The 22,578-nt window shown below is 42.2% G+C and overlaps 1 protein-coding gene across 2 annotated transcripts in view; it reads right to left on the bottom strand.

Moving 5' to 3' along the window:
• The window catches only part of Cdc42se2 (CDC42 small effector 2), an 80,325-nt gene that overhangs the window by 34,378 nt on the left and 23,369 nt on the right, over nt 1-22,578 (bottom strand). For both annotated transcript variants that reach the window (XM_045153344.1, XM_045153345.1), the window contains exons 2-3: nt 20,265-20,406; nt 1,751-2,065 (exon numbers count right to left, since the gene is read on the bottom strand). In XM_045153344.1, coding sequence (XP_045009279.1) covers nt 1,751-1,804 — 54 coding nt within the window. In that variant the 5' untranslated portion in view covers nt 1,805-2,065; nt 20,265-20,406. The remainder of the gene's footprint in view (nt 1-1,750; nt 2,066-20,264; nt 20,407-22,578) is intronic.

Below are 22,578 nucleotides of genomic sequence, written 5' to 3'. Positions count from 1 at the left end.
ACTTGAGAGACAGAGGCAGGAGGATGAAGGTGTTCAAGGCCAGCCTCTGCTACATAGTTGAGTTTGAGACCAGCATGGACTCCCTAAGACTCTGTCTCACATTAAAAACTACAACAAATCTAATAAGAAACATGCAAACTTAGAAAATGAACGGTTTTTTTTTTTTTTTTTTTTTTGAGGTATGATTTCAGTCTAGCCCAAGCTGACCTGGAATTCACTATGTAGTCTCAGGGTGGCCTCAAACTTGTATCAATCCTCCTACCTCTGCCTCCCAAGTGCCACCACATCCGGCACAAAATGAACTTTTGAAACAACTTCAAGTTTACATGAGCAAAGACAATGAGTCAGGGCTTCTCAATCAGTCACTTTAAAATTCTATCGTTGGCAATTCTCTAAACTCACAGAACATGTACAGGACTTATGAATGCATTATACAATGCCTTCTTTTAAAAAGTAATAAAGCCGGGCGTGGTGGCACACGCCTTTAATCCCAGCACTCAGGAGGCAGAGGTAGGAGGATCATTGTGAGTTCGAGGCCACCCTGAGACTCCATAGTGAATTCCAGGTCAGCCTGAGCTACAGTGAGACCCTACCTCGAAAAACAAACAAACAAACAAAAAAAAAAGTAGTAAAAATTAGGATGGAGTGTAGCTCAGTGGCAGAGCACTTTGCCTAGTTTCATAGGCAAGGCTCTGGGTTTGACCCCAGTGCAGTTTTTGTTTTTTTTTTTTTCCCCTGAGGTAGAGCCTCTAGCCCAGGCTGATCTGGAATTCACTAAGTAGTCCCAAGGTGGCCCTTTATGGTTTATGGTGATCCTCCTACCTCTGCCTTCTGAGTGCTGGGATTAAAGGTGAGTATCATCATACCAAGCCCCAGTGCAGTTTTTTAAAAAGGATCAAGTAGCACAACAAGGAAACATGTAACCACATCCACTTTCCAAGCAACAAATCCCCACCAATACAGCTGAGGAGAGCCATCAAAGCCTTCCCCATGAGATAGTAAAGCTACCAAGTAAGCGACGTGGAAGCTGGGGGTGGAGCTCAGCTGCAGAATACTTGCCTAACATGAAGAGGCCTGGGCTCAAAGGGGGGACAAGGGGTAGGTAGTATGGTCATGCGTGGCATAGGCCATATGAGTCAAAAGAACAAAAATGGACTCATATTTCATATTTTTACTTAATAAACTATGTAGGTAGCTGATGAACGTTCGAAAGTTGTGCCATCTCCCACATCACATAAATAAATGCGTCCTCAGTCCCTTGAGAACATAAATATAAAATATAAACAGTAAAAGTAGTCCAAGGGAGGCCTGGGGCTACAAAGTGAGTTCTAGGTCACCTGGGCTAGAGTGAAACCCTATTTCAGAAAAACAACAACAACAAAAAACCCTAAAAGTGTAAAAGATTAAGAAAACAGAGTAAAAGTTGGTTTATTAGCTATGTTAGGGTGTCAGCACAGGCATGTGCCACCATTCCAGTGGGTTTTTTTGTTGCTGCTATTTTTCTAGGCAGGGTCTCAGGGTGGCCTCAATCTCACAGCGATCCTCCTGCCTCTGCCTCCCCAGTGCTGGGATTAAAGGCGCGCACCACCATGGCCTGCTTCCAGTGGCTTTTTAAAAGACCAAACAACTTGAAACTGTTCTCCATAATACTCCTAGAAGTGTCATGCAGTTTCAAGGGTCCCAATTCTCAGTTTAAGAGCCTGTGGCATGTCTAACAAACACCCACCCAATGCACACATCACATACTTACAGGCTGAGGCTGCTCCGCAATACAGCAGTTGAAGCACAGCCAGAACTCACTCATTCTTACAGTCCAAGGGGTGAAGGAGCACCAGAGAAGGCTCCAGATCTCTATCAGCAGCTCTACAATGTCCGACCTGAGCACAAGATGATGAAGAACCAGTCCCGGCAGAAACCTGACTTCACTTGGTTTTGTTCTTAGAAGCCAAATACACAGCCAATTAAAAGAAAAGATCAACTTGTTTCCTTTCTTTGCTTCGGGTTCTCCAGACACTCGTTCCAAACTAGCAGGAAGCTATCTTGACCCAAACTTCCAGCAGACAGTCTGGTAAGAAAAAGAAAAGAAAGTAAGTTAACTTTACTTATTCTTGGAAGCTTTCGATTTTTTGCATCTGTAATAAAATTGAAAGTGAATATGACCCCCCAAAATTCAACACTAAACATCAAGATAAACTAATATTTCATAAACTGATATTCATAAATTCATAAACTAATATTAATTTTACATTTTTGTTTATTTTTTTTTTTCAGGTAGGGTCTCACTCTAGCTCAGGCTCACCTGGAATTCACTATGGAGTCTCAGGGTGGCCTCGAATTCACAGTGATCCTCCTACCTCTACCTCCCCAGTGCTGGGATTAAAAGCATGCACCACCACGTCCAGCTACAATGACTTTAAAAAAATATATATTTTATTATTTACTTATTTGAGAGAGAGAGAGAGATGGAGAAAGTGGCAGATAGAGAAAGAATGAGCATGTCAGGGCCTCCAGCCACTGTGAACAAACTCCAGATGCATGTGCTACCTTGCACATCTGGCTTGCATGGATACTGGGGAGCTGAACTCTGGTAGCTAGGCTTTGCAGACAAGTGCCTTAACCACTGAGCCATCTTTCCAGCCCAAATGACTTTTTTTTTCCCTTCGAGGTAGAGTCTCACTCTAGCTCAGGCTGACCTGGAATTCACTGTGTAGCCCCATGCTGGCCTTGAACTTAATGAGCTCCTCCTACCTCTCTGCCTCTCGAGCACTGGGATTAAAAGTGTGCTCAGCCACATCTGGCTCACAGACTTTTAAACGCTTCTTTGTAAGAGTTAACTCTGATTACTATGAACTAGTATGTCATAAATTTTTAAGTTGGTAGTATAGAGGCCAACGCTTAACATTTTGATAGACAGCTGGTAGTTCCTGCTTATTATTTTTTTATATTTTATTTTTATTTACTTGACAGAAAAAAAGGGGTAGAGGGAGGGAGATAATGGGCACGCCAGGGTCTTCAGCCACTGCAAATGAACTCCAGATGCGTGCACCCCCTTGTGCATCTGGCTAATGAGGGTTCTTTGGCTTTGCAGGCAAACACCTTAACTGCTAAGCCATCCCTCCAGCCCCTCCAGCTTATTTTTTAAGGATATCCTTTTTCTAATAAATTTACTTGGCAAATTCATTAAATAGCAATGAATATAAATTTGGATCCACTTCTAAACTATTGGATCACTCTGGTCTATTTGTCCAAAGTTCATCAGCTCCATCACAGTGAGACTTGAAATCAGGTACCAATAATTACCAACTTTATTCTTGTATTTTCAAGATTGCTTCCAATGTTTTGGGACCCTTCTACTTCCACACACACACTTTAGACACAGTTTGCTTCTGTGGAGTTTGTCTACTTCCTGTAACGATTTCACTGACTTTGTCCTGACTAATTATCTCCTATTCCCAGTTCACAGCTCCATTTGACGACACACCCCTATTGAACAGTTTGCATTCACTATTGCTTAGAGACAGCACAAGGTAAAACTCACAGTCAAATAAAAATTTTAATTCAAGCCGGGCATGGTGGCACATGCCTTTAATCCCAGCACTCGGGAGGCAGATGTAGGAGGATCATCATCAGTTCAAGGCCATCCTGAGACTTTATAGTGAATTTCAGGTCAGCCTGGGCCAGAGTAAGACCCTACCTCGAACCTCCCCCCCAAAAAAATTTAATTCAGTTCCTTAGCTTAGTGATTTGATGCCACTGAGACGGTATACACTCATCGTTACCACATACTATTGTGTAGGAGAAAGCTTGGGGAAGAAGTATGGCATCTGGTTTAGAAATTAAACAGCTGGGCATGGTAACACATGCCTTGCAATGGAATTCACCGTGGGCTACTAGTGAACAGGAAGTTTACACACATAAAGATGGTTGTACAAGCCGGGCGTGGTAGCGCATGCCTTTAATCCCAGCACTCGGGAGGCAGAGGTAGGAGGACTGCTGAGAGTTCGAGGCCACCCTGAGACTCCATAGTGAATTCCAGGACAGCCTGAGCCAGAATGAGACCTTACCTTGAAAAACCAAAAAAAAAAAAAAAAAAAGATGGTTGTATGTAGTCACTATCAAACACATGCCATCAGTTGTGATTAGAGTTGCTATCATGTCATTATTATTTTATTCTTCTTGTTTCTCTACAGAGACAAGCCTCCTTGATGCCCAGTTGGTGCACGGACAAAGATTTTTTTAGTCAGCCTCTCAAATGGAGCAGCATATTTTTAAGAAGTGTGTTTAGTTAAATTTGTATTTAAAAGGGGAAATGAAGCAGATCAACGCTAAGGTACCGAAAAAATAAGCCAATTAAAACACTCCATTTTATAGCATGTCACAATACCCTCCAGACAGACTCAAATGCATACATAATGTATGTCTGCAACATACATTAAGATTTACAACAGAGGGCTGGAGAGATGGCTTAGAGGTTAAGGCATTTGCCTACAAAGCCAAAGGACCTCGGTTCAATTACCCAGGACCCACGAAAGCCAGGTACACAAGGTGGAAAATGTGACTGGAGGCCCTGACACACCCATTCTCACGCCTCTCTGCTTCTTTCTCTCTCAAATAAATAAATAAAACTACAAAAGGGTACTAACAAGATTTACAACAGAGAACTTGCAGTAAACAGCTGAGTAAGTAATTCTAACCCAAATGCTTTTCAATTATTAATTATAAACAATCATATAATAAATTAATTTTAGTCAGGTTTTCTCCACAGTATAGAAGGCCTTGAGTATTAGAGATGTGAAGTTTTAGAAGGAAATGCCTTCATCTAACTACCCCAGAATACCTGCAAATGTTTAAAAAAAGGGGGGGGGATCTCAATACTATAACTGAGAGCTTAGCAAATGAGCAACACATGTGAGTCACGACTTCTGGTCAGGCACAGGACTCCCCATCTCTCTCTGGGATGTGAAAGCCCTGGGGTTCACATGAGACTCCTATTTGCTTTGTGCCCACTGCTTTAGGGCTTGTCAACTTAGTATTTCCCCAAATCAGTAAGGTATTGCTCAGCTGCCAGTGACTTTTGGCTGGAGGGGGGGACTTTTGTAAGATTTGCTGTGACAAGAGAACAATGTCATACTCCCTCAGTTTGAGTTTTGAACTTCTTCACCTTGCCACTATTTCTTTCATTCTCTTCCTTTTGGTTGTGAGGTTTGAACTCAGGTCTTGTACATGCTGAGTTATACCCCACCCTCCTTTCCCTTTCATTTCCTTCTTCACACCATCTTTCCCTCCTTCCCATGAGACTGGTCTCCTCCTGGTGATGCGAAGATGAGCCCTGGATTCTAGGGCTCAGGGGATGCTTGGCCTTAGCCTCTGGAGTAGCTGGCATTACAGACTCATGCCATCATTATACCTGGCTTCCACCTTTACAATAAAAACCTCTACCTGTGTGTACTATCAAAATGCTTTACCTCATAACTAACAATCATGTAACAGCTGATGTTAATAGGTTACCAAGTTTGCTTCTAAGTCAAATACCAACCATCTAGTTTTAGCACATGACATAATTTGTTCTTTAACTCAAATTTCTTCTTGCTAAGCAGATAATATCTAGAGTAGAAACATTTTAACTTGCAAAACTATAATTACATGGAAGAATGGGAAGTGGGGGAAATCTTTCTGAAAAAAAAATCAACAAATATATTGCAACCTACTTTACACAAAAAAGATCAAGATAAATCAAATGTATTACAAATAAAAGCAACTGGGATACTTACAAAATAATGTGTCACTAGACAATTACTTTGGTTATTAAGATGAAATTTACTTGAAGCTTTGGAGAAAATTAGAGCTGTTGTGATCCTTGTTTAAAGTTTTTTTTCCCCCTAATCAAAAAGTGCCCCAAAACTGTATATAGATTTTTCAATTATTTTATTTACTTTAAGAGAGGGAGAAGGAAGGAAGGAAGGAAGGGAGGGAGGGAGGGAGGGAGGGAGGGAGGGAGGGAGGGAGGGAGGGAGGGAGGAAGGAATCCTGCCAGATGGCACACGCCTTTAATCCCAGCACTAGGGAGGCAGAGGTAGGAGGATCACCAAGAGTTCAAGGCCACCCTGAGATTACATAGTGAATTCCATGTCAGCCTGAGCTAGAGTGAGACCCTACCTCGTTAAAGAGACAGACAGACAGGGGAAATTCTTACAAAGTGTGGTATATAATACAAGCCTGTAATGTCAGCATTTGGGAGATGGAAGCAGGAGGATCCATGAGTTGAAGTTAACCTGTACTACATAGTTGTTATTATTACTTTCTTGAACTAAGTCTAACGGTACATGTTCTCCTTTGCCCTCCTAACAAGAAATAAGCATGCGCACACACCTTCAACAAGTGTGGTCCAGTCCTGGGCAGCATTTGTGAGTAACAAATGTACAGCGCCACACAAAGAAACCCATGACTTGTCCCTTAAGGCAAGTTGTACTGTAGAGAAACTCCAGAAGCAGAGATGGAGATATTAGCAAACTTGTGTATTTGTGTATGTGACCATGATGAACTACTACGTCCCTGAGAATATCACAATAATCAACAAAAGGGTGGTTTAAACAGAATTAGACACGTTTTGAAAATCATTACTCAATAACCACATTGCATATAATTAATTATGTAATTAGTTATGTAATAAACTATAAACTTTATCTGTCTGCTGAAGCAGTTCACTTTTGGATACAATCCAGAGTCCCAGGACCCTGACAAGGAGTCCTGGGCATCCCGACAGTCCACAGGCTGGGTTAGTCACTAAGCTATGAAAGCTGAAACCTTAGCACAGCATGTGCATCCTGCCTCACAGGCCCTGACGGAGGCAGGTTCAGACTGCATATGACTGCATGAAAGAGAGCTCTGTAGGGACCAACTGTGACAGTGCTAGGCTTCAGCTAGGGCAAAATAAACAAGTCTCCACAGGTGGTCATTACAACAGTATGACACTGAAACTGAACATGTAATGAATGAATCCATCAAAATGTGACGCCAAATCAAATTCAGTTTCCAAAGATTCAATTTTTACAGAAAAGAATAGACTCTTCTTCCATAGACATGCTGATGGGATAGCTTACCCTACAACTATAAGTTTCCACCCCTTTCTCCCCAGTGTGACAGGGCTCTGCCTCATTTCTCCCACAATCCAGAAGTTCTTTAATGGAAACCTATCAGGGATTTCATTCTGTACAAACTTTTGAACTGCCTCTTAAATATAGTAGCCATCTGAGAATGGAATTTCAAAGGGGAAAGTGGGGGGGGGGAGGGTATTACCATGGGATACTTTTTATAATCATGGAAAATGTTAATAATTGAGAAAAAAATGTAAAAAAAAATATAGTAGCCATCTGGATTTCCAGCTATTATAGCATTCTATTACTAGTGTATGTATGTTTTAAAAAACAAAACACTAGAGCAAAGACACTTACTCCATGGAGACCTGAAGAGCTAAAGGCATTCGCCCTGGCTGTGACTGCAAATATCAATGACAACCTGCTACATACAAAAGGACTGGGACAAAGAGACCACAGGACTGTCGTGTGCTGACATTACTCAAAGGCATCTACTGAGCACTACCAAAGAGGCTATCTCCTTTACTAGCTGCCCCTGACTGCTTTTCACGTATAATGTAGTTACTACAGGATTTCTTTTTTTGTTTGCTTGTTTGTTTTTCTCCAGGTGGGGTCTCATTGTAGCCCAGGCTGACCTGAAATTTACTATGTAGTTTCAGAGTAGCCTTGAACTCACAGTGAACCTCCTGCCTCTGCCTCCCAAGTGCTGGGATTAAAGGAATGCACGCCTGGCTCTAAAGGAATTTTTCAAGCCCTTTTTATTAACCTGTATAGTCTGTCAGAATTATTGACAATAGGTGTGTGTGGGGGGGGGTTCTTTAATGTGGCATATATGTAAGAGGAAGTTTATAATAATGGAAAATGATAATTACATTATAAAATATTAACTTGATTTCAAAAGCACAAAATATCAATATACTATCAAAGAACAAGGACTACTTCTAGTCTATAGACTTAAATCACAGTGAGTTACTTTTAACTTACTCCTCTCTGGAGATAGACAGGGTCTATCTATACAGCTCAGACTGGCCTGGAACTCACAATGTAGTCAAGGAAGGCCTGAAGTTAGAATCATCCTGACTTAGTTACCCAATCACTGGGATTAGAGAGATGTTTCAATGTGCCCGTCTTCTATTCTCTTTAAAGGATTTACACTTAAGAATCAGTAATGTTAGGAAATATCCCTGGATTATAAAAAAGAACTCTTAACTATGTTATAAAGCCCTAAAACAAGGTTGATCACATATTAAATTATGTACATTTTAACAAACAGTATCACCTTTTTCTCCATAATCCTAAAAGGCATGTTCTGTCTCTACTTTGGAAATGAACTTAAAACACAATCAGATACATAAAACAACTTGGAGGACCATTCGCTGAAGTCCAGCTCAGCACTTCCTCACATGTTCATTATTCTGTTCATTATTTATTCCACTTACTTTTAGAAGCAGTCAACAGCTTCTTGGGATTGAAGTTTGAATTATACTATCTCTGCAGGATTGGCCCATGGCAGGGCAATGGTTAAGACTGTCAGCTTTACCGAATCTAGACTCACTTAGGAGACAGATAAACCTCTAGGCATGTCCATGAGGGAGATACCAGACTGACTTCACTCAAGTGGGAAGACCCACCCTGACTGTGGGCAGCACCTTAACATGCTAGAGTCCCGGGTTGAAGAAAAAGGACAAAGTGAGCTGCACACAAGCATTCATCTCTCCTGCCTCCTGATTCACATCTCTCATTTGGAGGAATAACCTAGAATTTGGAACCATCGTAATATGCCATCCACATGGGATTATTTGAAACTTTGCCATCTTTATTGACATGTCTGATTATAAGATGAGGCTTACATCACGTCTTGGAACATATGAGGTCATTACAAACCCTACAAGGGCTAGAGAGAGAGCTCAGCAGTTAAAGCTGCTTGTTCACAAAGCTTGACAGTCTGGTTTGATACCCCAGCACCCACATAAAGCCAGATAAATAAAGTGGCACATGTATCTGGAGTTTGTTTGCAGTGACAAGAAGCTTTGGAGTGCTCATTCCACCCCACCCAACACTTCTCACTCTGTTTGCAAATCAATAAATAAAAATATTTGCACATCTTTAATCCTAGCAGGCAGAGGTACGAGGATCACCGAGTCCAAGGCCAGCCTGGTACTACACAGTCAATTCCAGGTCAGCTTGCGCTACAGCAAGAACCCTATCTTGAAAAAACAGCCCTGTAGCTTTTGTTCTGAGGTAGATAATGTGTTGTGCCCAGAGAGAACAAAGATGGACAAACCATGTGTTTGGACAGGTTAAAGAACATTCCAGCTGCACCCAGCCTTCCAAGCCAAAGCACCAAGCAGATATAAAGCTACCTAGAATCTTATGGTCCATCCCACTTGCTACCTGACCACCATCAAAATAAAAAAAGAATTATCAAGCCAGAGATGCTGGTATATGCCTATAATCCCAGCACAAAAGAGGCGAGGCAGAAGCAAGAAGGTCCAAGGCCAGTCTGGGCTACATAGTGAGAACCTACCTTAATTAACTAATAAAAAGATTTCTGGGGCTGCAGAGATGGCTTAGCAGTTAAGGCTCTTGTCTGTGAAGTCCAAGGACCCATGTTCGATTCCCCAGAACTCATGTAAACAAGATGTACATGGTAGCATGCGCATCTGGAGTTTGTTTGCAGTGGCTAGAGGCTCCGGCAAATCTATTCTCTCACTCCCTAATAATAAAATAAAAATTTAAAAATTAATATGATTTCTGACTCTTTTCTTCTTGTGATTTCACCTCAACGCCAGTGTGTAAGTTTGTCTTTTCCCCATTCCAGGCTGGGAAGAGGGGAGCACTTCTCTCAGTCTTGGTAGTGCTGGTCTACGTGTCCTGCTTTGGGGTGCTTTCTCGCTTTGTTACAGGTGTGATCTGTCTTTAATGTGTTGATCCTCTCTGGTCTCTTTCGTGAAGGGGATCTTGTTCTTACGCACTGCCTTCCACAGGTGGTGTGGCTGCCCCAGCAGAGCCCATGCACCCCGCAGAGTTCTCTGTGAGGAGATTCTCTCATTCCCCTTTCCCTTCCCACCTGGCAAAAAGTAGAATTATCCTATGGCTTGAGTCTTTCAGCTAGAACCCTCCTTCTTGCATCTTAATTCCTCCTACAACAAACCTCATAATTTATAATTTCTCCCTAAATACACTTAATAATTCATAATTTAAAAAAAGATTCCTGCACAGATGTGGTGGTGCACTCCTTTAATCCCAGCACTCAGAAGGCTGAGTCAGGAGGATTGCTGTGAGTTTGAGGCCAGCCTGACACTAGTTCCAGGTCAGCCTAGGCTAGTGTAAGACTCTACCTCAAAAAAACAAAACAAATAAACAAACAAACAAATAAGATTTCTGGACTGGAGAGCTGGCTTAGTGGTTAGAGGTGCTTGCTTTACAAATTGTCGGCCAGGGTTCGATTCCCCAGTACACACATTAAGCCAGATGCACAATAGGCACATGTGTCTGGAGTTCATTTGCAGTGGCAAGAAGCCCTGGCATGCTCGTATATACCCTCTCTCTCTAATAAATAAAAATACCTAAGAATAAATTGAAAATCTTCATGTAGCTTTCATTAGTACTCAAATGAGGTCATTTAATTCCTAACACAATTACAAACTATGACAGCATTCTGTTGTGGTTCCCACTCTCATCCCAACAAAACCAGACTGAAGGAATACAGAAAGCAAGCACAGTGAACTTGGACTCCGGGCACAGTAACAGCATCATAGTGGAGGCCTGGTGGGAGGAGCAGGAGTCAGCTGGCCACCCCACATCCACAGTCAGGAAACAGAGACAGATGAGTGGTGGTGCTCAGCTTGCCTTCTCTTTTCTACTCAGTTTGGGACTCCAGCCCATGAAATGCTGTCCATACAGCACTCCCGCATGGGCCTGTTCAGAGGTTTGTCTCCTAGACAATCTGATATTCTGTCAAGTTGACATGAAGAGAAACAAAAACTGCTGGAGACAGCAAACGCCATGAACCTGTCTGAGAGTAAACTGGTACCACAAGCAAAAAGCAGCAGACACAGAAATTAAAAGACTAGCTGTGTTTTAGATTTTGCCCTTGCCTCTCCCGAGATTCCCTTTTTACCACAAAAATTACCAACAAGAGCATACATGCCTTTGTCAGCAGGACAAAACAGGGCAGCACAACAACCAGGGGAAAGCTCATGAAAACAGGACAAGCCCACCAGCTACCCAATCTACTTCGGTCCTCTAGCCATGCTCTGTGCCTCAAGTTTCCTGGAGAATTAAAACCCAAGGAGTTGGGGATGAAATGGTCTAAGTACAGTCAAGGTAGTGTAGAGGAGGGTGATAGAAGGGTTAAGCAAAATTTAAGATGTTAAGAACAAGCCACATGGAAACCTACTTCTTTGCTAGCTAATATGTTAAAAACAAGATAGTTTGGGCAGAAGTGTCCTATGAAGGTGGGTAATGTTGTGCCCATATGCCACAGATTGCTATTAGAATATTTACAGCGCCTCAGGGCCTACAAGAGAATTGTTGGCCACGAGGATTCCAGAAAGCCCCACCACATTAACAGGTTATTGCTAAAGCTCTCAGTTACCCATCCAAATTAGAAGATAAGGCCCTACTGCTGAAGATTCCACATGCTAGGGTTGCAAGACACTGAGAAATCAAGCTGGATCCCTGTTAACTAGCCAGATAACTAGAATGAGTTCCAGGCCAGCATGGGCTAGAATGAGAGAACCTACCTTAAAAAAAGTCATCAAGGGTCTTAACCAGCAGTGGATCCTGCTAGCTTTATGGCTGGCCTGACAGACCAACTGGTACAATGGTGGCATGTCAGTTATGGGGGAAATCAACCATTTTGGTTCAATTCTCCATGTCCCATGTAAGCCAGATACACAAGGTGGTGCATGTTTCTGGAGTTCATTACAGGCTAGAGGCCCTAGCACACCCATTTTCTCTCTCCCCCTCTGTCTCTAATAAGTAAATAAAAACAGAAAATGAGAAAACTAAAAATGTATGTGATGAACTTCTCCATGCCTAAAAAAAAGCATTAATCTTCTTTCACCTAAATGCTTTTACATTTTTATCTGTTCCTTTAGCTCAGCTCCACATGAGACCACTGCATGCCTTCATTTCTGGAATGTGGCCCAATTCTTCTTGCCCAGGCCTTGTTGCCAGAATTGCAGCCACACAACCAAGTCTTATTAAAACATAAGTACCTGAGTACTGGCCTATGGGAGAAAGGGATAGAAAGGATTTCATTTTTTCTTTAATTCACAGTGAGGATTAAACACCCTTCCCTGGGCACACAACCACTGACATCAATCTCCACCAGGTCAACACAGTGTTAAATGCAGCAACTCTGTCTCAAATGCAATATAAAATCATACAGGAGTGAACCCAAAAGCACTTATGACATAGTCATGGATTACAGCCCATAGTCAGACACCAACAGGAGTTTAGAAATAATACCTCCCACTGGGAGTAGTGGAGGGGAGAAGGAGTGGAGGGGAAGAGTGGAAGGGAGGAAGAAAAGTCCAGAAGAAAAACTGGGTAATCTGTATTAAATCAGTTTCAGGGCTGGAAAAATGGCTTAGGGGTTAAGCGTTTGCCTGCAAAGCCTAAGAACCCAGGTTTGATTTCTCAGTATCCACACAAAGCCACATATACAAAGTGGCACATGCATCTGGAATTAGTTTGCAGAGACAGAAAGCCCTGACATTCACTTTCTCTTCCCCATCTCCCTCTCCTTGCAAATAAATAGTCAATCATATACATATACATATATACATTTATTTATTTATTTATTTATGTTTTTTGAGGTAGGGTCTCACTCTAGCCCAGGCTGACCTGGAATTCACTATGTAGTCTCAGGGTGGCCTCAAACTCACAGTGATCCTCCTACCTCTGCCTCCCGAGTGCTGGGATTAAAGGCGTGCGCCACCACGCCCGGCTAAAAATATGTTTTACTGAAAGGGATTAGGGGCTAGAGAGATGGCTTAGTGGTTAAGGTGCTCTGTGTAAAGTCTAAGGTCCCAGGTTCTATTCCCCAGTACCCACATAAGCCAGATGCACAAGGTGGTGCATGTGTCTGTGCGGAGGCTCCTCAGCAACACATACACACACACACACACACACACACATATATACACACCCCTCACAAAAGAACTAGTATATGATAGCACTGGGCATATACCTGAAGGAATCTATGCAAGCATAGCACAGAGATATTTGCATATCCATTTTTAATGTTTTTATTTATTTACTTATAAACACACAGAGAGGAGAGACAGACAGACAGACAGACAGACAGACAGACAGACAGAATGGGCATGCCAGGGCCTCTAACTGCTACAAATGAATTCCAGATGCATGTGTCACTTTGTGCATCTGGCGTTAAGGGGGTACTGGGGACTCAAACCCAGGTTAAGCTTTGCAAGTAAGCACCTTAACTGCTGAGCCATCTCTCTAGCCCTTGTATAACTGTTTTTATTGTATCACAATAACTAAGATATGGAGCCAGTCTAGATGTCCAAGAGCAGAGGAATGGGAAAAGAAATGTGGCATGTACACAATGAAATTTTATTTACCCATGAAGAACGAAATAATGTCATTTACAGAAAAATGGATCATGCTAGTAAAGAACGTAGGATCTTGTTCTAGCCTACACTGATGTGGAACTCACTTTGTTATCTCAGGCTGGCCTTCTAACTAGCAGTGGTCCTCCTACCTTTGCCTCCTTAGTGCTAGGATTAAAGGTGTGCTCCACCACACCCAGCTTACAAAATATATATATTTTATTTTTATTTATTTAACAGAGAGAGAGAGAGGGGGGGGGGGGAGGGAGGGAGGGAGGGAGGGAGAGAATGGGCACGCCAAAGCTTCTAGCCACTGCAGCCCAGCACATATATTTTATATGCATATATATGAATGACATTAAAAGTAAAAAGTGGGGCTGGAGGACGGCTTAGTTAAGGTGTTTGCTTGCAAAGCCAAAGGACCCAGGTCCAATTCCCCAGGACTCACGTTAGCCAGATGCACAAGGGGGCGCATGCTCCTGGGGTTCATTTGCAGTGGCTGGAGGCCCTGGTGCACATGCTCTTGTGCACTCACTCTCTTTTAAAAAAGAAAATAAAGTGTGAGGGGAGGAGGAAGGGTTTAAAGAAAGGAAAATGGGAACAAGAGAGGAAGAAAACATAAATATTAAATTTTTTCTGATATGATTTATACTACTTGTGGGGAGGAAGGAAACCAGTGGAAGGGAGGAGGAGGAACATAGGAAGGCAATGTGGTGGTGGTGGTGAATACAGACAAAGTGGAATAATGTAAGTTTATAAAATTTCATCCAAAATGTACTACTTTGTACATTAAAAATATTAGTTCTTGGGAGGAAGTTAAGGTAGAGTCTCACTCTCTAGCCCAGGATGACCTGGAACTTACTTTGCAGTCTAGGGTAGCCTCAAATTCATAGCGACCCTCTTACCAGAGACTACTGAGTGCTGGGATTTAAAGGCATGACATACCTGGTTTAGAATTAATTTTTTTTTTCCTTTTTAAGTTTTTCTGAGGTAGGGTTTCCCTGTGGTCCAGGCTGACCTGGAATTCACTTTTTAGTCTCAGGGTGGCCTCATAATCACGGTGATCCTCCTACCTCTGCCTCCCAAGTGCTGGGATTAAAGGCATGCGCCACCACACCAGGCCCAGAAGCATTAATTTTTTGTTTTTAATCTGACCTATACCGCTGTTAAAACAGAATTAGAACATCTCCTTTTGACTTTAAAAAGTCTTAATAACTCACAAGTAAGCTGAATTCTTACGTTTTATTTATAATCACATTGAGAGGCTGTCTTAACCCTGAGTTCCAGTAGCCATTACAGCATGACTTTGTGAGCAAGGGGCTCATTATACCCACAGTGATGTAGACAATGCAAATGAACAACCTGCTCCAAGACCATCCTTTAAACTTTCCATGTATCTATGTCCAATGAATATCAGACTTGTGAAGACCACTTAAAATCTTTTCCATTGAACTGGGAGTGGTGGCACATGCCTTTAATCCCAGCACTTGGGGGTAGAAGTAGGAGGACTGCCATGAGTTCGAGGCTACTCTGAGAGTACATAGTGAATTCCAGGTCAGCCTGGGCTAGAGTGAGACCCAACCTTGAAACACCAAAAACAAAACAATACAAAATTTTTTCAATCCTGAGAGAAACACAAAGGCAAATAGCAATGTATGAAATGTTCAGGCTAGAAAGATGGTTCAGTGGTTAATGTGCTTGCCTGAAAAGCCGTAATGATCCAGACCACTTCTCTAGTATTCACATAAAGCCAGAAGCATAAAGTGGCACATGCATCTGGAATTCATTCGCAGTGGCTGGAGGCCCTAGTGCACCCATTACCTTTCTGTCTGTCCATGAGTAAATAAAAAAAAAATATATTAATATTAAAACGCTAACTCACAATACCCATTAAAGAAATAAAAACGAAGACCAAGTCAAGATTTTTCTACTTAAACTGGCATACTTCAAAAAAAAATTACAGGGCTAGAGATGGCTTAGTGGTTAAGGCACTTGCTCACAAAGCATAATGACCCAAATTAAATTCCCCAAAACACACATAAGGCCAGATGTACAGTGGCACATGTGTGTGGAGTTCGTCTGGGTGGGCTCCTAGTCCTTATTCACCACAAGGGCTCTTTACCCTGCTCCAACTCCCCACATGGCAGGAGCTCCTAGAATTTTCTTTCCTCTCTTTTCTTTCCATGGTTTCTCCAGGCCCTTCACATGGGATATCTAGCCACATGGGTGCCTTTCCTTGGCTCTAAATTTTACTCAATAAATCTAAATAATTAAATAATTATCCCTCTCATTCTTCTTTTTTATTCAATTCCTGGATTAAAAATTAGAAACGGTGCTAACAACAAACACACAGAGGATGAAATCAGAGAATCACTCCCATTCACAATTGCATCAAAAAAAATAAAATACCTTGGAATAAACCTAACTAAGGAAGTAAAGAATCTATACAATGAGAACTTTAAGACACTCAAGCGAGAAATTGCAGAAGACACTAGAAAGTGGAGAAACATCCCTTGTTCCTGGCTTGGAAGAATCAATATCGTGAAAATGGCAATCTTACCTAAAGCAATCTACACATTTAATGCAATCCCTATCAAAATTCCAAAGGCTTTCTTCATGGAAATAGAAAAAACAATCCAAAAATTCATTTGGAATCATAAAAAACCTCGAATATCTAAAATAATACTGAGCAACAAAAAAGAGGCTGGTGGTATCACCATCCCTGATTTTAACCTATACTACAGAGCCATAGTAACAAAAACAGCATGGTACTGGCACAAAAACAGACATGTAGATCAGTGGAACAGAATAGAGGACCCAGATGTAAGCCCAAGTAGCTATAGCCACCTGATATTCGATAAAAATGCCAAAAATACTCATTGGAGAAGAGACAGCCTCTTCAGCAAATGGTGTTTTGAAAACTGGATAAATATCTGCAGAAGGATGAAAATAGATTCTTCTCTCTCGCCATGCACAAGAATTAAGTCCAAATGGATTAAAGACCTTAACATCAGACCGGAAACTTTGAAACTGCTAGAGGAAAAAGTAGGGGAAACCCTCCAACATATTGGTCTTGGCAAAGACTTTCTGAATACAACCCCAATTGCTCAGGCAATAAAACCACAGATTAACCACTGGGACCTAATGAAATTACAAAGATTTTGCACCGCAAAGGACACAGTGAAAAAAGCAAAGAGGCAACCTACAGAATGGGAAAAAATCTTCGCCAGCTATATATCTGATAGAGGATTAATATCTAGGATATACAAAGAACTCAAAAAGTTAACTAATAAGGAATCAAACAGGCCAATCAAAAAATGGGCTAAGGAGCTAAATAGAGAGTTCTCAAAGGAAGAAATACGAATGGCATATAAGCACCTAAAAAAATGTTCTACGTCACTAGTCATCAGGGAAATGCAGATTAAAACTACATTGAGATTCCATCTCACTCCTGTCAGATTGGCCACCATCATGAAAACAAATGATCATAAATGTTGGCGGGGATGTGGAAAAAAAGGAACCCTTCTGCACTGCTGGTGGGAATGCAATCTGGTCCAGCCATTGTGGAAAACAGTGTGGAGGTTCCTAAAGCAGCTAGAGATTGATCTACCATATGACCCAGCTATAGCACTCCTAGGCATATATCCAAAGGACTCATCTCATTTCCTTAGAAGTACATGCTCAACCATGTTTATTGCTGCTCAATTTATAATAGCTGGGAAATGGAACCAGCCTAGATGTCCCTCAACAGATGAGTGGATAATGAAGATGTGGTACATTTATACAATGGAGTTCTACTCAGCGGTAAAGAAAAATGAAGTTATGAAATTTGCAGAAAAATGGATGGACCTGGAAAGTATTATACTAAGTCAGGTAACCCAGGCCCAGAAAGCCAAGCGCCACATGTTCTCCCTCATATGGGGATCCTAGCTACAGATGACTGGGCTTCTGTGTGAGAATGAAAATACTTAGTAGCAGAGGCCAGTAAGTTGAAAAGGAGACATAAAGGGTGGAGAAAGGAAGGGAGGAGGATACTTAATAGGTTGATATTGTATATATGTAATTACAATGATTGTAATGGGGAGGTAATATGATTGAGAATGGAATTTCAAACGGGAAAGTGTGGGGGTGGGGAGGGAGGGAATTACCATGGGATATATTTTATAATCATGGAAAATGTTAATAAAAATTTAAAAAAAAAAAAAAATTAGAAACGGGCCGGGCATGGTGGCACACGCCTTTAATCCCAGCACTCGGGAGGCAGAGGTAGGAGGATCGCCATGAGTTTGAGGCCACCCTGAGACTCCTTAGTGAATTCCAGGTCAGCCTGGGCTAGAGTGAGACCCTACCTCGAAAAATAAAAAAAAAAAAAAAAAAAAAAATTAGAAACGGGCTGGAGGGATGATTTAGCGGTTAAGGCATTTGTCTGTAAAGCCAAACGACACAGGTTTGATTCCCCAGGCCCCATATTAGCCAGATGCACAAGTGCACATGTGTCTGGAGTTCATTTGCAGTGGCTAGAGGCCCTGGCATGCCCATTCTCTCTCCCACCCTTTCTCTGTTAAATAAATAAATAAAATAAATTAGAAACAAACCTAGGATTTGGGATTCAAAGACTTTCCTGGACCCCCTAGAAACCCATTATAGATGGTGACCAAGATGAGACTATCTTAAGAAGGAAAATCATGATTATAGTATGGGAAAAAATGGGAAGTGTGTTTTGCAGCTGTGACCATGACTTGGGGTATTTCTTCTACTTCTCTCCACTTGCAGGAAAACGGACTTACTTTCTCATCTCGCTGAAGGTTAAGATTCACTGCCTCTGACTAAGCTGAGAGGAATGAACAGTGTGCGGCACTGGCAGTGGCCAGACCTCTGGGGACTCTCCGCCACAATCCCCTCTCCCCAGCCACACATCAGCATCTCTCACCTCCTGACCTGACTCCACCCTCCTAGGGTTGCTAGCTCAGTGAGTTCAAGGCCAGGCTGAGACTACAGAGTGAGCTCCATGTCGGCCTGGGCTAGAGTAAGACCTTAGCTGGGGGAAAAAAAAATAGGGCTGGAGTGATGGCTTAGCAGTTTAGTGCTTGCCTGTGAAGCCTAAGGACCCCGAATCAAAGCTCCATTCCCCAATACTCATGTAAGCCAGATGTACAAGGTGGCATGTGTATCTGAAGTTTGTTTGCAGTGGCTGGAGGCACTGATGCACCCATTCTCGTTCTCTCTCTCTCTCTCTCTCTCTCTCTCTTAAATAAATACGTAAGAAATTAAATTGAAAAAAAAACATACACTCCCTCCAGAAAAAGAAAGAAATTACTTGGATGAAAGGAACAGTTAACAGAACTGGAGATAATTAATAAATCTTTTGAACTTCATTTTACTTTTTTTTTTTTTTTTTTTTTGAGGTAGGGTCTCACTGTAGCCCAGGCTGACCTGGAATACACTATGTAGGCTCAGGCTGGCCTCAAACTCACAGTGATCCTCTTGCCTCTGCTTCCCAAGTGCTGGAATTAAGTGTACATCACCTGGCGCACACCTTTAATCCCACCACTCGGGAGGCAGAGGTAGGAGGATCGCTGTGAGTTTGAGGCCACCCTGAGACTACTTGGTGAATTACAGGTCAGCCTGAGCTACAGTGAAATCCTACCTAGAAAAACCAAAAAAAAAGTGTACATCACCATGCACCATGCCTGGCTTTTTATTTTATTGTTGATGGTGGTGCTGGAATTTAAACCCAGAGCATCATGCATGCTAGGTAAGTACCTACCACTGAGAAATATCCCCAGCCCACTAAGTGATTAAAAGCCTGACAGCCTGGGTTTGACTCCCCAGTACCCACATAAATCAGATGCACTAAGTGGCACATGCATCTGGAGTTTGTTTGCAATGGTAAGAGGCCCTGGCATGCCCATTCCCTCCCTCTCTCTGCTTGCAAATAAATAAACAAAATATTTAAAAGCCTCACTAATGTGACTTTAACATTATTACTATAACAACATTTCCAGGAACACTATTTCCAGATGAATGAGTGTGTGTGTGTGTGTGTGTGTGTGTGTGCGCGCGCGCGCGCGCATGCATGCGTGCACAGACTACACGAGACGGGGTCTAGGGTTATTATCTTCCTCTCACATGATTGATGGAATTTTATCTCAGAAAACAATGGGAGCTCTAGGTTTGGCGAGACCCTGTTCCAAGAAAATAGTGGATGCCCTCCTGTGGCATTTGCAATGTGTATATACCACAGACATATCCACACAGTCAGAAAGATTGAAAGCTTTCCAGAAGCAGCATGAGAATGGCTGCTAACCACTATCATGACTGCCACTGCACGTTGTCTGAGTAGGTGGCATTTCAGGCCCTGGAATGGAGAGCAGATAGAGAGGAAGGTCACAGGCAGTGGAAGAAATGTGCTTCACTAGGAGAAAGTCAAACTCTAAAACCATACATTAGACGTGCTGCTGGAGATTATGAAGTCCTTAAGACTACAATGTTATTCTCTGTAACAAAAATTAATTTACTATTAGTAATGATGACAACATATGGAAATGATTTAGGTATCCATTATCAGTTGAGTAGTCAGACTCACCAGTTATTCATCTCTCTCTGAGTTGAGAACATTCCATGTCACATTCATGGATGGCTTTGAAGAATATCAGTTGTTCCTTGAAGGCTTCTTGATCGTGTTTCAAGTTTCATTCAAAACTCATTCAGCTCAAAACTGGCCCTATCTGCGAATGAAAGCATGCAATTAGGCAAAAACTGAAGGGAGTAGTAATTCCTTCACCTATAATTCACTGACACATATGAAATCTAAACTCAAATGCTAGACTCACTGAGCATCATGCTTAAAATAAATAACCTACATCTTAATGCCTGAAATGTGCTTATTATATAGTTAACAGCCTTTTCCAATCACATAAAGCTATTGTTTCTTCTACCGTTTACTAGGTACAACTCATACCAAAGGTTGCCCAGTGAGCAGAATCTAGGCAACATCTTGGTGGACCCACACATGGTCTGCCTACCTAGTATGTTAAACGACATCTGCTTACAGTTATAAATCTGGAAAGTCTGCAGTCACATGATAAATATAGGTCTCAGCTCTCTCTTTTCCACTCCCACATGGAACCCCATCATGCTGGATTCGCACACAGCTCTGCAGATGGCGCAGGAGGCTTGAGTTCTCTGAATTCTGCTGCTTTCTTACTCTCAACCTGGTTCAGTTATCAGCCTGGACCAGGCAAGTGTCTGAGCTTAGGAAAAAAAGGAGAGTTGCAGGGTGTGGTGGCACACACCTTTAATCCTAGCACTCAAGAAGCAGAGGTAGGAGGATTGCCGTGAGTTCAAGGCCACCCTGAGAGTACATAGTGAATTCCAAGTCAGCCTGGGCTACAGACCCTACCTTGAAAAAACTAAAACTAAAAACAAACGAAAAAAAAGGAGAGGAGAGGGGAGGAGTAGGAAGGGGAGGGGAGAAGAGGGAAAGGTAAGGTAAGAGAGGATAGAGGGAGGGGAAGAGGAGAAGAGAAACAGAGAAGAAAAAGAAGAAATTTCTGTTCTCAAAGTTATTAGTACTAATTCCATCAGACTGCTTCAAGACTGCAACTCAAAAGAACTGAGGACTGGAGAGACGGCTTAGCGGTTAAGACGCTTGCCTGCAAAGTCCAAGAACTCATGTTTGAATACCCATGTAACACGTAAGCCAGAAGCACAGTGACACAAGCAGGAAATGCAGCACCTGCACACAAGGGAGCGCACGTGTGGAGGTCAGCTGCAGCAGCTGGAGGCCCCAGCACGCCCAGTCTCTCTCTCTGCCTGCCTTTCTCTCTCAAATAAATATTTTGAGCTGGAGGGATAGCTTAGCGGTTAAGGCTCTTGCTGCAAAGCCAAAAGACCCCAGTTCAATTCCCTAAGACCCATGTAAGCCAGATGCACGGGAGGGGGGCATCTGGAGTTCATTTGCATTGGCTAGAGGCACTGGTGAGCCCATTCTCTCTCTCAAATAAATAAATAAATAACAAAATCAAATGAAGAAGAACTGAGCAATGATTTTGACTACTTTCAGGGCAGCCACCCCCAAATTATGCTTGGTCCACGTCATGCAAACACGCAGGCCCAGTGTGTGGACACTGTTCCCCACCTAGTAGACAGTCCTGCCTCAGGACACATCAGCAGAGGTCTTCAAAGACCCTACTACTGAGTGGTAAAACCAACGTTATGATTCCTTCCAATCCTCCTATCAACTTAAAAATGACAGTAAAAATAAAAAGAAACCTAAACTTAAGAAACAATCCACTACAATTCAAAAGCCCTAAATTTAGCTAATCAAACTATAGGATGAAGCCAAGCGTGGTGGCACACACACCTTTAATCCCAGCACTTGGGAGGCAGAGGTAGGAGGATTGTCATGAGTTCAAGGCCACCCTGAGACTCCATAGTGAATTCCAGGTCAGCCTGGACCAGAGTGAGACCCTACCTTGAAAAAAAAAAACAACAACGCTATAGGATGAAGTCCTAAGTCTTATAGAAAAAGAAACATTTTTGTTTCATGTGCACTTTTACCCAATGGATAGTAGTTTACATACATATAACTTGATCCTACTATAGATACTGCTAATAAAAATGATTTTACAAAATTACTTGAGAGAAAGGCAGATGAAAGAGAGAATGGGCACACCAGACCCTCTAGCCACTGCAAATTAACTGCAGATGCATGCATCACCTTGTGCATCAGGCATATGTGGGTACTGGGGAACCAAACCTGGGTCCTTTGGCTTTGCTGGCAAGTTAAATTAAGGTGCTTGCCTGCAGAGCCTAATAACCCAGATTTGGCTCTCCAGATTCCATGTAAACCAGATGCACAAAGCGAGGCAAGCGCAAGGTCACATGTGCCCATTAGG

The sequence above is a fragment of the Jaculus jaculus genome, chromosome 6, assembly GCF_020740685.1.
Source record: "Jaculus jaculus isolate mJacJac1 chromosome 6, mJacJac1.mat.Y.cur, whole genome shotgun sequence".
Classification (NCBI taxonomy): domain Eukaryota; kingdom Metazoa; phylum Chordata; class Mammalia; order Rodentia; family Dipodidae; genus Jaculus; species Jaculus jaculus.
The sequence above is the reverse complement of the archived record's forward strand: the minus strand, read 5'-3'. Positions and strand labels throughout refer to the sequence as shown.